This window comes from Malaclemys terrapin, chromosome 4 (assembly GCF_027887155.1).
Source record: "Malaclemys terrapin pileata isolate rMalTer1 chromosome 4, rMalTer1.hap1, whole genome shotgun sequence".
Classification (NCBI taxonomy): Eukaryota; Metazoa; Chordata; order Testudines; family Emydidae; genus Malaclemys; species Malaclemys terrapin.
Genome location: NC_071508.1, coordinates 108,997,604 through 109,010,143, shown reverse-complemented (window position 1 = coordinate 109,010,143; position 12,540 = coordinate 108,997,604). Strand labels below are relative to the sequence as shown.

Below are 12,540 nucleotides of genomic sequence, written 5' to 3'. Positions count from 1 at the left end.
CAATCTGCTCCCTGCTAATTCTAAGCAAGTTGCTGGAAGCAGAACAATGCTGGAGGGGAAGAGGAGGTCTTCAAAAACATTTGGTGGCCCTAGAGAGAGCCATAGAACCATCTGTTGGTTAAGACTGTCATAGGTGGATGTATATTGGAGCAGGAGGTGGAGTCAGTAGCTGGGGGAATGGAGAGGAACAGAAGGGCTTGATAGCTGGCCTCAGTCCTGTCCAGTTTTGTAACATCAACATTTTGCATTCATTGTATCCATTCCTCTCTGATAAGGAACTAGCCATTGTTATCTAGACTTACTGCACCTTCCAGTCAGAAAACTGCAACTCACTATATCTGATGACAACTGTGAAGGTCATACAGAAGCCCCAATTTGTGCAATACAGCAGCCCTACCTTTCAGACCAACAAGAAGACATTATACCAGTACAGTTTGCTCTCCACTGCCTCTCCATTTAATTCTAGGTCCACATTAAGGTCCTCATCCTAATCTTTTGAGTTCCTTGTGGGCTGGGCGTAGCTATTTTAGAAACTCCCTTTCCATCTGCAACCCCCTGATATAGCTGCAAGGATGCTGTGATTATTGAAAACCTAGATGAAATTTTATTTGGTGTCTGGATTTCCCAGTGGTGAGTGAATTAGAAAAACACTTAAATGTAAAGAAAATGGATGCACTTCAAATGTTCTTTTCATTTTGAAAAATCCTACCAGATAGAGAAAGGTTCCTTAAACTTAAAATGAGGAATAGCTCTGAAAGCAAAGAAACTTTTTTAAGTGCACACACACACATATTATAATAATTAATAATCAATCATAATAAATACATCTATATAACAGAAGAGGCACCAAAACCAAGGTTTATGTTTTCTTCTAGCAGAAGATGATTTAGATAATATGAGCATAAAAATGTAAATACCCATGAAAATATTAGACATAGATAATAGGGGACAAAATAGCAGGTCCACATGATAACATACATTTTTAAAAGATACGAGGATACAAATGAGTGAACTCTTAAATAAGAAATACCTTCACTGATAATGTTAGCACTACTTTTCAGTTTCTCAATGACTGGATAGTTACAAACATTATACCATTTTTCAAAAAGAGGCAGTTAGATATGTGAATGCATCGGAATATTGGAAACTATTTTGTGAGATTCTTGAAAACATATCGACAAAAGGCATAATTTGATTAGACAAAGCCAACATAGATTTACATGAGGGAAGGCTGGCGTTAGTAACTTGTTGAAGTTTTTAGAAGATAAAACTGTCATCAGTAGACAAGCAAAATGAAGAGAAAGCAACACACATAGATTTTTGAAAAAATTTGATACAGATTTCCAAGGTGTGTGATCAAAGAACAGTGTAATTGTTAAGCTTTCTGGACTTTTTCCAGAGAACTTTACGATGACTGTCTCTGGCGGTTAATAAATGTTTGATAATGTGGAACAATATATGTATTATTCACACTAGTAAGAAGGTGCAAAAACCTGGAGTATAATCAAAGGTCAAATTCTGGCAGGATACTGTGCACAGACTTGTTAGGCTGAGTCATAGTCTGGCCTAGTAGTTCATTATAAGTCTATAATGAAATCAAATGAAACCAAGATCATTTTTCTTGCCCTGAGTGCGTGAAACTTACCAAGTTTTGATGTATATATGTTAATCCAATTGTATGGCTTGAGAAATATAAGGAGAGGATGTATTAATTGCTTAGCAAATAAACACAGTATAGAATATAATAGATAATCAACAATGACAAAAGTAAGATCTATAGAGAGCTTTAATAATACAATATTTCTTTATTAACTAACACTAATGATGGAGTGAAGTAATTGTGAATGACTGAAGTTTGCAAACTAGTAATGGCCAGAATCTATGACCTTTCCTCATGCCCAGTCTCAGTGGGGCTATTCATGGAGTATGGTGTTACTCAACATCAAGATAGTAAAATCTGGCTCTAATCACCTAATTTTTGGCCAGAGGACTGACTCCCATTGACTTCAATGGGTTTCAGTTAAGGCCCTACCTGAATAAACACAATAAGTAAGCAAACAAATAGATCACCAAATGCACTTTTAGGATTTATTTTGCCAATTTGGGGATAATAATACTTACCACCCTTTGTAAAGCACTTTCAGATTTACTGAAGAAAATGCTATATAAGAACCAGATAGTTTTAAAATTACAATTCAATGTTAATTATTTATGATAATACATCACAACATACTAGTGAGTGTTTTATAGGATGGAAGCCTTAATAATATAGTGACTCACTGCAACCCCCAGCTAGTCAATCTTTGAGAAGCTGTGGAGAGATTGACAGCTTTTTATACCAATTATGAAGTGTCTGAACCAGCAAAATGTGAATTAGCAAGGTACTACTCTATTATAAATATGGAACTGGGTTTGCCAGCTTCATCAAATAAGAAGTAAATCAAGACAATGAATACAGATAACCAACATTTTCAACCCGGGTGCACCTGAAAATAAACTCCTACAGCCACATAAATATCTAAGTAAAAGAGTACCTGCAACTCTCTTTGACTTCAGTGGGGTTTGCCAGTGTGCCCGGCAGTTCTGAAAAGCTGGCCACTTTTATTTATGTCTCCAAAAAACTGCTTTTCATCCCATTTTTAAGTTTTAAATAGACAAAGTTTGCGTACTCATGCACAAGTTGTGTGGTTAGCTGTGGGGTTGTTCTCCAGATGAAGTTTAACTTATGACTTGTACTTACTGTATCAAGTGCATTTCCTCTCAGTGTTAATGGGATAGTTTTGCTACACAGATTAGCCCTTTGCTTGTCCATGGGAAACAGTCCAGTTTCTGGAGATTCAAATTTGAAACTGCGGAATTCCTAACAGTCTCCTCCCATTGAACTGAACTGACTGGGTGTTCCACTTGTTGATTACTTGTAGGACTGGATCCAAAGAACACAACATGGTTCTTGTTCTCCCCTGACTGTTTGGACTACTGGCGAGGCTAGTGCCCACAGGGGCAGATATGGCCTGACATGGAGCACAGATGATGCACCCTTTTCACTAATGGCATAACTTCCACACTCCCTGAAACTCCAGGACTTACTGTGCCTGCTTGAGGCACCAATTATACAGCACCCCAACATGACACTGTGGTTTGTTTTTTCCGACGTGCATGTAGTTGGGATATTGGCTCTAGACTTTGCACCATAAAACTTCATGAGTTATGAAATGTCACTTTTAGTGAGTTTTTTGATGTCCACATTTTCAACTGCTGCACTTTATGATCATCTTTGCACAGAAAGTTGTCGGTTGGCAATAAAACTGTTCTCATGTTCTTTAACTTTACATTTCAATCTTTGTTCTATAGATATCATTACAACAGAATTAATGAACTTACATAAGCAGATGCTTTTGCAGAACACAAGACTACAAAAAAAGATAGTGCTCAGTCAATTAACTGAAAGAATGAACATGCCAGTTTCAATCTGTTTTAAATGATCCAAAAAATGACTTTGGTGAAAGAACTGCTTAAGTTTTTCCTCAACAAACTATTGTGTTAATCATGATTCTTATAACTGCCAAGTGGGGAAACCCGATGGTCAAAGTAATCTTCCCCAAGTTTTGCCAAACCTCTGGAATATCCTGTTTCGAGGACAAGACCATCTAAAGCAAAATGGATGAACTGGTGATTGAGCCAGGATTATAAACTATAGGACTGGGGGTATATCAGACATAGCAGAGAGTACAGACTCTGAAAGACTCATTATCACAACATTGGTTTCCTGCTAAAACTAATTTTGATTGATCAACTGCTTTGGCTTCAGAGGCTCCTTACCAAGAAGGCCTCTAGTGGTTATACACTGCTCTGATGAGCAAACTGAAAAGTGAATTGAAAACAGGAAGAAAAATTACCCCAAATAAACAAAATAGGAGGATTTATAAAAGTCAGAGGAAGTGGTAATCTGACCTCCACAAGCCTAATTTACATGGCCAATACTTTATGTGCCAGATAACCACTCACTGATGTTGGCACTACTAGAGGAGAAATATTATTACAAGGATGAACAAGTAATGTTTCCAGTTTATTAAGTACCAACATGTTTTCTATCAATACCAGGCACAAACATATTCGTCTTTCACTCCTTTATTTTCAAACACACTGGAGTCATAGCATAAAATCCTCCACCCTCTGCATTTCATATTACTACAAACTGATGCAGCAATGCGGTAGCTGATCTTGCTTCAATCTCTGTCAGTTCTTGATCTTCTTCAATAGCACAGTGCAACTGCTAGTCTTTAGTGATCTTCATTGATAATATTCCTGTTCTTCATCAGCTTTATTATGTTAGAATCTGAGGGTGAAAGTAAAATTTGCTCCAATGTGTGAAGTGGATGAAACAAAAATCATGATACCATTGGACATGTTAAGATATCAAGCATAGTCGTAATGCGAAATCTGAGCTGATGCAGTTGTCCCAGCATTAGTTACTCTCTTTTTGGTCCAGTATATTCTGATAGAAGTATACTCTGATACACTGCTGCTTTGTTGGTTAATAAAGTATAAAGTGAATTCACCAAGTAAACTTAATGGCTACAATGAGAAATCAGTTGTTTTATTTTCTGAAAGGAAGGGGATTCTAACCCGTTGATAGCTGAAATCCTGCTTAGACATCAGTATGTGGCCTCATATTACAGAGATTGATTTTATAAATAGCAGACAGAGAACACACCCATTGGGCCACATAAAGAATTTGTGAAACAATAAAGCTACATCTGTGAAAGTCAAATACTGAAAAACAAAACTCTACGTCTCCAATCTGCAAGTTAGAGCAGTTCCCAGGCAATGGTTATTTATTTATTTATTTATTTAATCATGCATTTTAATATATGGAAGTCTCTTTGAAAAGGTTTGCTTCAGAAATTTGGTCAGCTCATATCTGTCTGTGACAAATGCACCATATTAGAGTTTCTACCCTTCTGAACTCCTTGGGATAACAAGAGTTATTTCTTCAATTTTATTTGGGAATATAGTGTGCAAACTTACTTATAGTTTGGATAATTATCAGTTGTAGAAAGTTCATGTAATTAATAAATGGACCTCCTCTCTTTGGACACTGTATATCACATGTTCTCCTTAGCACAACCTCTTGGAACTTGGGAGTGGCCTGTTCCATTAGACATATGGCTATTTTATCTCATGACAATAAAAACACCTGTATTATGTACAAAACCAATTTGAATGCATATGAACTTTTCTGAATGTAATGCAGTTAGCAGAGGTGCCGACTTCCTAAGTTCCCGAGGGGGGCTCGACCCCCACTCTGCCCCAGGCCATGTCCCCACTCCTTCCCTTTACCCAACCCTTCACCCCACCTCTTGCCACCCCGTTCTGTCTCCTCTCCTTGCCTCTTCCTGCCCCGCTCCTCCCTCTCCCCCAGTGCCTCCTGCACACCGCTGAACAGCTGATCACTGGTGGGCGGGAGGTGCTGGGAGGGAGAGGAAGGAGCTGATCGGGGCCTGCTGGCGGGTGGGAGGTGCTGTGGGGAGAGGGAGGAGCTGATCCACGGGGCTGCTGGTGGTTGCTGAGCACCCACTATTTATTTTCCATGGGTGCTCCAGCCCTGAAACACCCATGGAGTCAGGGCCTATGGCAGTTAGAATCTCTGGGTCAAATTTAACCCTGAAGTAAGCATGCTAAATTCTACTTGAAGACAATGGGAGCTGTACTTGTTTCCCCAGACTTCAATCTGACCATTTGCATTTGGGTTCTGATCCAGAAGAGCACTGAAACACATGCTTAACTTCAGTGCTTTGTTGAATTGGGGTCCTGGTAGGGTTTAAACAAAACAAAGGTATACTTCCATGTTCAATCATACAGAGGAAAAAACCCAACACAAGCCAACCAACTAGCCAAACAGAAGAGTCTTTCTACTTAATATTTAAGAGCAAAAATTAAGTTTTACCTCTAACTAGAGCCACATGAAAGATGGTAGTTTCAGTTTGCAGTAGTTTTCACCTCTTGAGTTTCACTATGAAGTTCAGGTTCAAACTAACCAGAAAATTCAAAGCAAGTTTAATTTTTTTACTTTAAATTATAAAAAATTCCCTATCACATGTTGGAAACAGAAAAGAAGGATTTCTTTTTTCTGAAGTTATTCTACTTTATCAATAGACTACACAGCCAAACTGTCTGCTTATAGCCTGATCCTGTAAAGTAGTATGGGTAATGCTTACTAACCCACTGTAAGCATTACTCCTAAGAGGAAGGGTCTGTGGGATCACGCCCCTAATATATTTTATTCATTCTATGAGGAAGAAATCTGGGCCACTGACATGAACCTTCAGATTCCAAAAGACATTTTTGAAATTGCATGTCTGCCATTGCAGTTAATTTTGACTCTCATTAGTTTAATGACAATATTTTATGTTACTTTTTAAAAAAACCTTTACAAAGACTATTTTAATGAATAATAAAAAATACAAAAAACAAAGAGACAGGTAACATGAGATGCAACTTTGGAATGTATAGGGCTAGTTCAAATGTGCAAGCTTGAACTTAACAAATGTTTAAAATATTTGAGTTTTTTAAACAGTGCCAAAATAAACCACATCTTTTCTAAAGACTACATATTTAGCTAGGCACTGGCAATGCAAATCTTTCAACCATTCCAAGTATTTGTTTAAAAGCCTCATAGAACACGTGCGCTCCCAACAAAACTGAAGAATGAAATGTTTAGACCACTAAAGCCCAGCAGCTGACTTACGATCAAGCTAAAACAAGACAAACACTTTGTTTTTTGGATTTGCCAGTGCAGTGGAAGAAAAAGGAATATTTTGCACAGATCTTATGTTAACTGGTAAAATGATAAAAGCCAGATGTACTTCATGTAATGCTGCAACTCTGTCAAGTATAGTATGAGAGAAACTGCCATTCATTTGTTGCAACAGTTTTCTCTGCCTCACAGTAAATTGTTTATTCTGATACATGGGGTACAGCACCCACAAAAAGCAGCTTTCATATGGCATTATTTTAAACAAAGAAAACAAAGGCATGTAGAAAATGACATTTAGATAGCAACTTCATTTGTGTGTGTGAATTAAAGCAATTACAATTCAAGGTCACCTAATAAGATTTTTTATAAAACCATTTTAATTTGGAAACTAAAATGAATGAAAATCTTAAAAAATATCCTATAATTTGAAAAAAAAGGAATGTCTCTGTGACAACACACTGACATTGTTAAATTATTTCAATATGATAGCTTATTTGTAAAAGCAGTCTTAAAATTCTCATACATTAATAATTAACTAATGAGTCTACCTATCATCTGAATATATTTAAAGAGGGTTGTAACTGATTTCATCTATAGGGTTCCACTAACAAGACTGAGTGGGCTATGAACTTTTCAACTATCAGTAGCTTTCCTGACACCAATGTACAAAACTACACTATGAGATTTTGGCTGTGGGCTGAATGAAAAACAGTACTAAATGACTAAAGGGCCACAGTTCTGTTCTGTTAAAGTTGACTTGTCACAATATTGTTAATTAGTGAGGGCTTAGGGAAGGCTTACTATGAATATAATTACAGTACTGAAAAGCATTAATAACATTCTTATCCGGTGACAACGTGACACTATTTACATATTTTATCATGGCATGCATCATGAATGGCTCCCAGTGCTGTCACTCGCTGCATGATCACATAGAGAAATGCACAAAATCTCATGAGGGATATGAAATGCACATATATCTCCATGCTACATCAAAGTAATGGTGACACTGCTTACACCAGTAATTACCGTTGTCATAGTCTTTGCCTATGGAAGACAAGCCCTTACTCTGAACTGGTGGCAAAGAAACTACCTCTACCGGGATGCAATCTGACACAGCCTCATCCTTTCCCCATAAATAAGGAGACTTAAAAAAAATGACGATTTTGCAGTTATATAGTATTTTACACCTTCAAAGTGCTGTACAGAGATTAATTAATCAATCCTCACAACACCTCTGTGAGGAAAAGCAAAAGCAAAATACTATTATCCCCATTTTACAGATGGGGAAACTTAAAAGGGTGAAATCCTGCCCCCCATTAAAGGTAATGGCAAAACTCTCCTTGATTTTAATGGGTCCAGGAATTCACCTACACTACAGAGATTAAAGGCCTGATCCCACACCACTGAAGTCACTGGGGGTTTAACTGTTCATTTCAATGGGAGCAGGAGCATAAATCAATTATTTCAGTGGGAGTTTACCTAGGCACTTTTGAAAATCCCACTATGTGCCTATCTGCATCTTTAGGAGCCTAGATACCTTTAAAAAATCTGTCCCTAAGTGACTTGCCCAAGGCCACACACCAAGCCAGTAGCAGGGCAGGATTAGAACTCAAGAGGTTCTTCACATTTAGATGAGCCTTCCCAAGCATTTTCCCAAAGAAGACAAATATTCGTAGCTGAATTTTAAAAAAGTGATGGATAATTTAACAATGAATAAAAGTCTTTTGTAGTTGCACTACAAAGGTGCTAAAAATCCATGCTAAAAGGTAATCTGAGCTCATGCTTCATGGTGTAAATGGTAAAACAGAGTCAGGAAGGAATTTTCCCTCACATACAACACGGCACAACTGTATTATGGACGGTCACCATCTTGCTCTGAAGAATCAGCTATTGGCCACAACCAGAAAGAGTATATTTGACTCAATGACTGCTGATCTGATCTTGTATGATCTATCCTACTTTCCTGGATAAAAAGGGAGGATGGAAGTATGATTATGTAAAATCTGCATGTAAAGGACTAGGAGCTCTTTTACAGTATATACTACTGTATATACTACTGTATATACTATATGCACTGTAATGAGTAATTTCTTTATAATGTTCCCTAGTGAACTTTAACACAGTACTGTTTCAAACAGCACTATGTCATAGCGCACTAGGGAACCTTTTGTGCATGCCAGCTGCATCTACATGGACCAATTAATGTGCAATACATTATTAGTGCACTTTAGAAATCACACCCCACAGTCCACATTATTGCTCCATGTCGGCAAGTCCTTAGATACAAGTAACCATTTCCGGTGTTCAATGGATAAACACCAGTTTCATTTTTTGTACTAAGAGCGCTGTACCAGTTAAAACTGAAAATCAGAAGTCCTACCCCTAAGAGTGAATCAAGGGGAAAATTCTAGAAACACCTAGATAAATGTGAAAGTGACAGCTAGGTCACTCAAGCATGGACAACAACGTCTTCCTTCCTTATTTGGCCATTTCCCTCAAGAAGAATTGGGACAAGGGTGTCCACAGCATGTGGCACGCCACTCAGTACACCACTGGGGGTACAGTAAGGGTATTAGGGCAGTAGTTGCTTCCAATCTAGTGAGAGCAGCATCCTCAAGACAGTAATTACAGGCTCACTTTGAGCACAAGAGGAACTAGAGCCTGGTGCAGGAGTCATAGGTTCCTCTAGGCAGGGGCAGCTCTAGCTTTTTTGCCGCCCCAAGCACAGCAGTCAGGCAGCCTTTGGTGGCGTGCCTGCGGGAGGTCCCCGGTCCCGCAGATTCGGCGGCATTTCTGAGGGAGGTCCGCCAGTCCCGCAGCTTCTGCGTACCTCACTGCCGATTGCCACCGAATCCGTGGGACCGACAGATCTCCCGCAGGAGTGCCACTGAAGGCTGCCTGACTGCTGCCCTCGCAGGGACCAGCAGGGCGCCCCCCCTGCGGTTTGCCGCTCCAGGCACGCACTTGCTGCGTTGGTGCCTGGAGCCGCCACTGCCTCTAGGGTTTTACCAGCTCCCAGGTCTGGAAGCATGAAAGGGTCATCTGTGGTTTAATGACTATGGAGGTTCAGAAGCAATAATCACAGTCTGACTTGGGGCAGAGTGGGTGGTTAGGAATCACTCACAGAGCCTCCTGGGGCATAACAAGTACTATGCACTGCAGGTAAACCTACCTTCCCCTGCAAGTGGCCTAGTTGAGGGACTGAAACCAAAAGGAGCCTAGGTCTGCAGACAAAGAATGCAGAGTACTGCAGTGTCTGACCAGAGAGACAGACCCTGAGTCTGATTCTCCACATTAAATGGCATATTGCAGACTTCTTTCCTTCATTCTTCTATTCTCTTCTTTCATTGCATCTATAAAAACAATCACTAAAGAGAGAAGACAGCAGAAACACACAAAAGCCAGACGAGGGGGGCTGAGCAGAATGTTCAGTGCTTCCATTTCAAAGGAGGAGGCAAGAAGATTGATATAGAAGAGCTGAGGCTGTGCCTTACACAGTTCCTTTGCCCCAGCCAGGTGGAGTATTAACCTCGCAGAGATTTTCTTTCATAGGAGCAGGAAGAAGAGCGACATATAACAATCAGAATAATCGTCTCTACAGCTTCAATACTGATCAATGTAACTACATTTTTACAAATTAACGAATCTACTCTTTTAGTGAAATCTAACTGTCCATATATGTTTATAAGGAGCTGAAATGAATCTGGAGTAGGATTCTGTGCTAGCTATAGAAAGTCTTTTTAAAGCCATGTGTCTACCTTCTCCATGATGCATGTACATAATTCTGATTAACAATTACAATACGGAGGGATTATGAGTGTGCATTATGAGGAAAACATCTCCACGATATTAACATAGATAGGACATTGAATCTGAACCTCTATTATCAGTAAGAAATACATTCAACATTAAAATATTCAATTGTTTGCGGATTGATAAATAGCATTGTAGCTTTACACTTTGCAGGACTGGCCCCTGAAGCAGGCCGTATGTAACATGGCCGGGCTGTGCCTTGCAGCACACTATAGTCCGACAATGTTAACTGCGTGAAGAGACTATTGTTAAAACAGCACACAAATGATTTCCACAATACTCACTGACCATACCACAATACAGCTGCTTAAAGCAAATACATGTTTGCAGAGATACAGTTTGACAAATAACACAACTCAGCAGCAAAGTGGTTAAACATTTATGATTTGATTTTATCTCAGTCTGGAATGTCATTGGAGTGTCCCACTTCTAACAACTGTTTGCTAAGTTAAGGCTTTAGTGTTTACACAGTGCTGAATGAAGCAGCCTGGTCACCAGATGTGAATACTTCCCTAGGCTGGAGCTTTCAATCAGATCACAGTCCTAATGGTCCCTGCTCCAACCTTCTTCCTCAGGACGTCCACCAGCCTTTCCAACCTGAGATGGGAGCAATGGGGGGAAGGGAGGGAAGAAAATAAAAAGGAAGCTAACATTAGGAATGTTCTGGCTGAAAGAGACAGTGTTTGCACTGAACCAAGCTGTCCTGGTGGTGGTCATGCTAAGAAACAAAGCATTACTGTAAAAGACAGACGCTAGGGCAGAATGCAGACAACTTGAGAGAAACTTTTAACCTACAACCCAACCCAGTCACAGTCAGAGGTGTATATCAACTCATCTTCCCTCTGTGTAGTACATACAGTATCTGAGACCCCCATGACACAGGACTATGAATAAATCTTGCTGCAGATATGCCGCGATACATGGGCAGCACATTCAATTCCTGGAGGAAAAACAACAACCCTACTCTGTGGCTGTTGACTTCACTAAACACAATACTAATTGTCTTATTTTCTTTTAGCACTTGGTACTAAAGCTATGTGTACAATACAAGTGGTACAGTGGCAAGTCTGCAGCACCCCAGCTATGCTGATGTAGCACAGGTGCTTCCTACATTGACAAAAGGGTTTTTTCTGTCACTGTAGTTAATGCACCTCTCTGGTCAACAGAAGAATCCTCAGCTGCACCTACAGTGGGGGTTAGGTTGACCTAACTAAGGTGCTGGGGGTGCCAAATTTTTCACAGCCCTGAGCACCGTAGCTAGGTCGATCTAATTTTTAAGGGTAGACCAAGCCTTAGCTCAATAGTGCAATGTGCTTTGCACATACTGCATGTTTACCTCTAAAAATCCCATATGTGTTCATATCAAAATCTCTTTTCAAAATACATGATAAGTCAAGTTTCTGAGTTGAGAGTGTATAAGATGTTATGTCTACACTGGTTCATATGTTTTGAATTGATGATACAAACAAGAGCATACAATAATTTAGGGTTAAATCCTGCAAAATGCTCAGAGTCCTCAATTCCCATAGACTCCAATGCAGTGGGAGGGAGGGTGCTCAGTGCCTCACAAGATCAGACTCTTCCTGGCACATAACTAAACCCAAATTCTAAATTTGTCCAGGAGTTCTCAGTCACATGCATTTTTCTTAAGCACTCCAATGAAAGTGTATTTAGCTATTTCCTCGGTTTATCTATTTTTTTATGTAATCCTCCAATGAAGAATCTCCCACAAATAAACACAGAGCATAAAGCTGGACTTTGAGGGGAAGGGAATATTTTCAATGCCTATGCCAGTTAACAAGAGTTGTGACTTGTGAGTCCAATTAGCTGCACACAACACTGAAAGTTCACCATCTTTTCTGGTCCGAGAAGATTTTGTGTGTATATGTGTTGTATACTGCATTGGTAACATAAATACATATATACACATATATACTGCACAGCACTGGAACATAAATTCAATATAA

At 39.3% G+C, this 12,540-nt stretch overlaps 1 protein-coding gene across 5 annotated transcripts in view; it reads right to left on the bottom strand.

The window, feature by feature from the left end:
* Positions 1-4,583: 4,583 nt before the first annotated feature.
* The window catches only part of MIPOL1 (mirror-image polydactyly 1), a 290,887-nt gene continuing 282,930 nt past the window's right edge, over positions 4,584-12,540 (bottom strand). For 4 of the 5 annotated variants that reach the window (XM_054025828.1, XM_054025825.1, XM_054025826.1 and 1 more), the window contains one exon: positions 11,103-11,170. Coding sequence is in view for 1 of the 5 variants with exons in the window: in XM_054025829.1 (XP_053881804.1) it covers positions 11,104-11,170 (67 nt within the window). In the remaining 4 variants the exon portion in view is untranslated. Of the gene's footprint in view, positions 11,171-12,540 lie in introns of all 5 variants that reach the window. The other variant, XM_054025829.1, reaches the window with a different exon arrangement.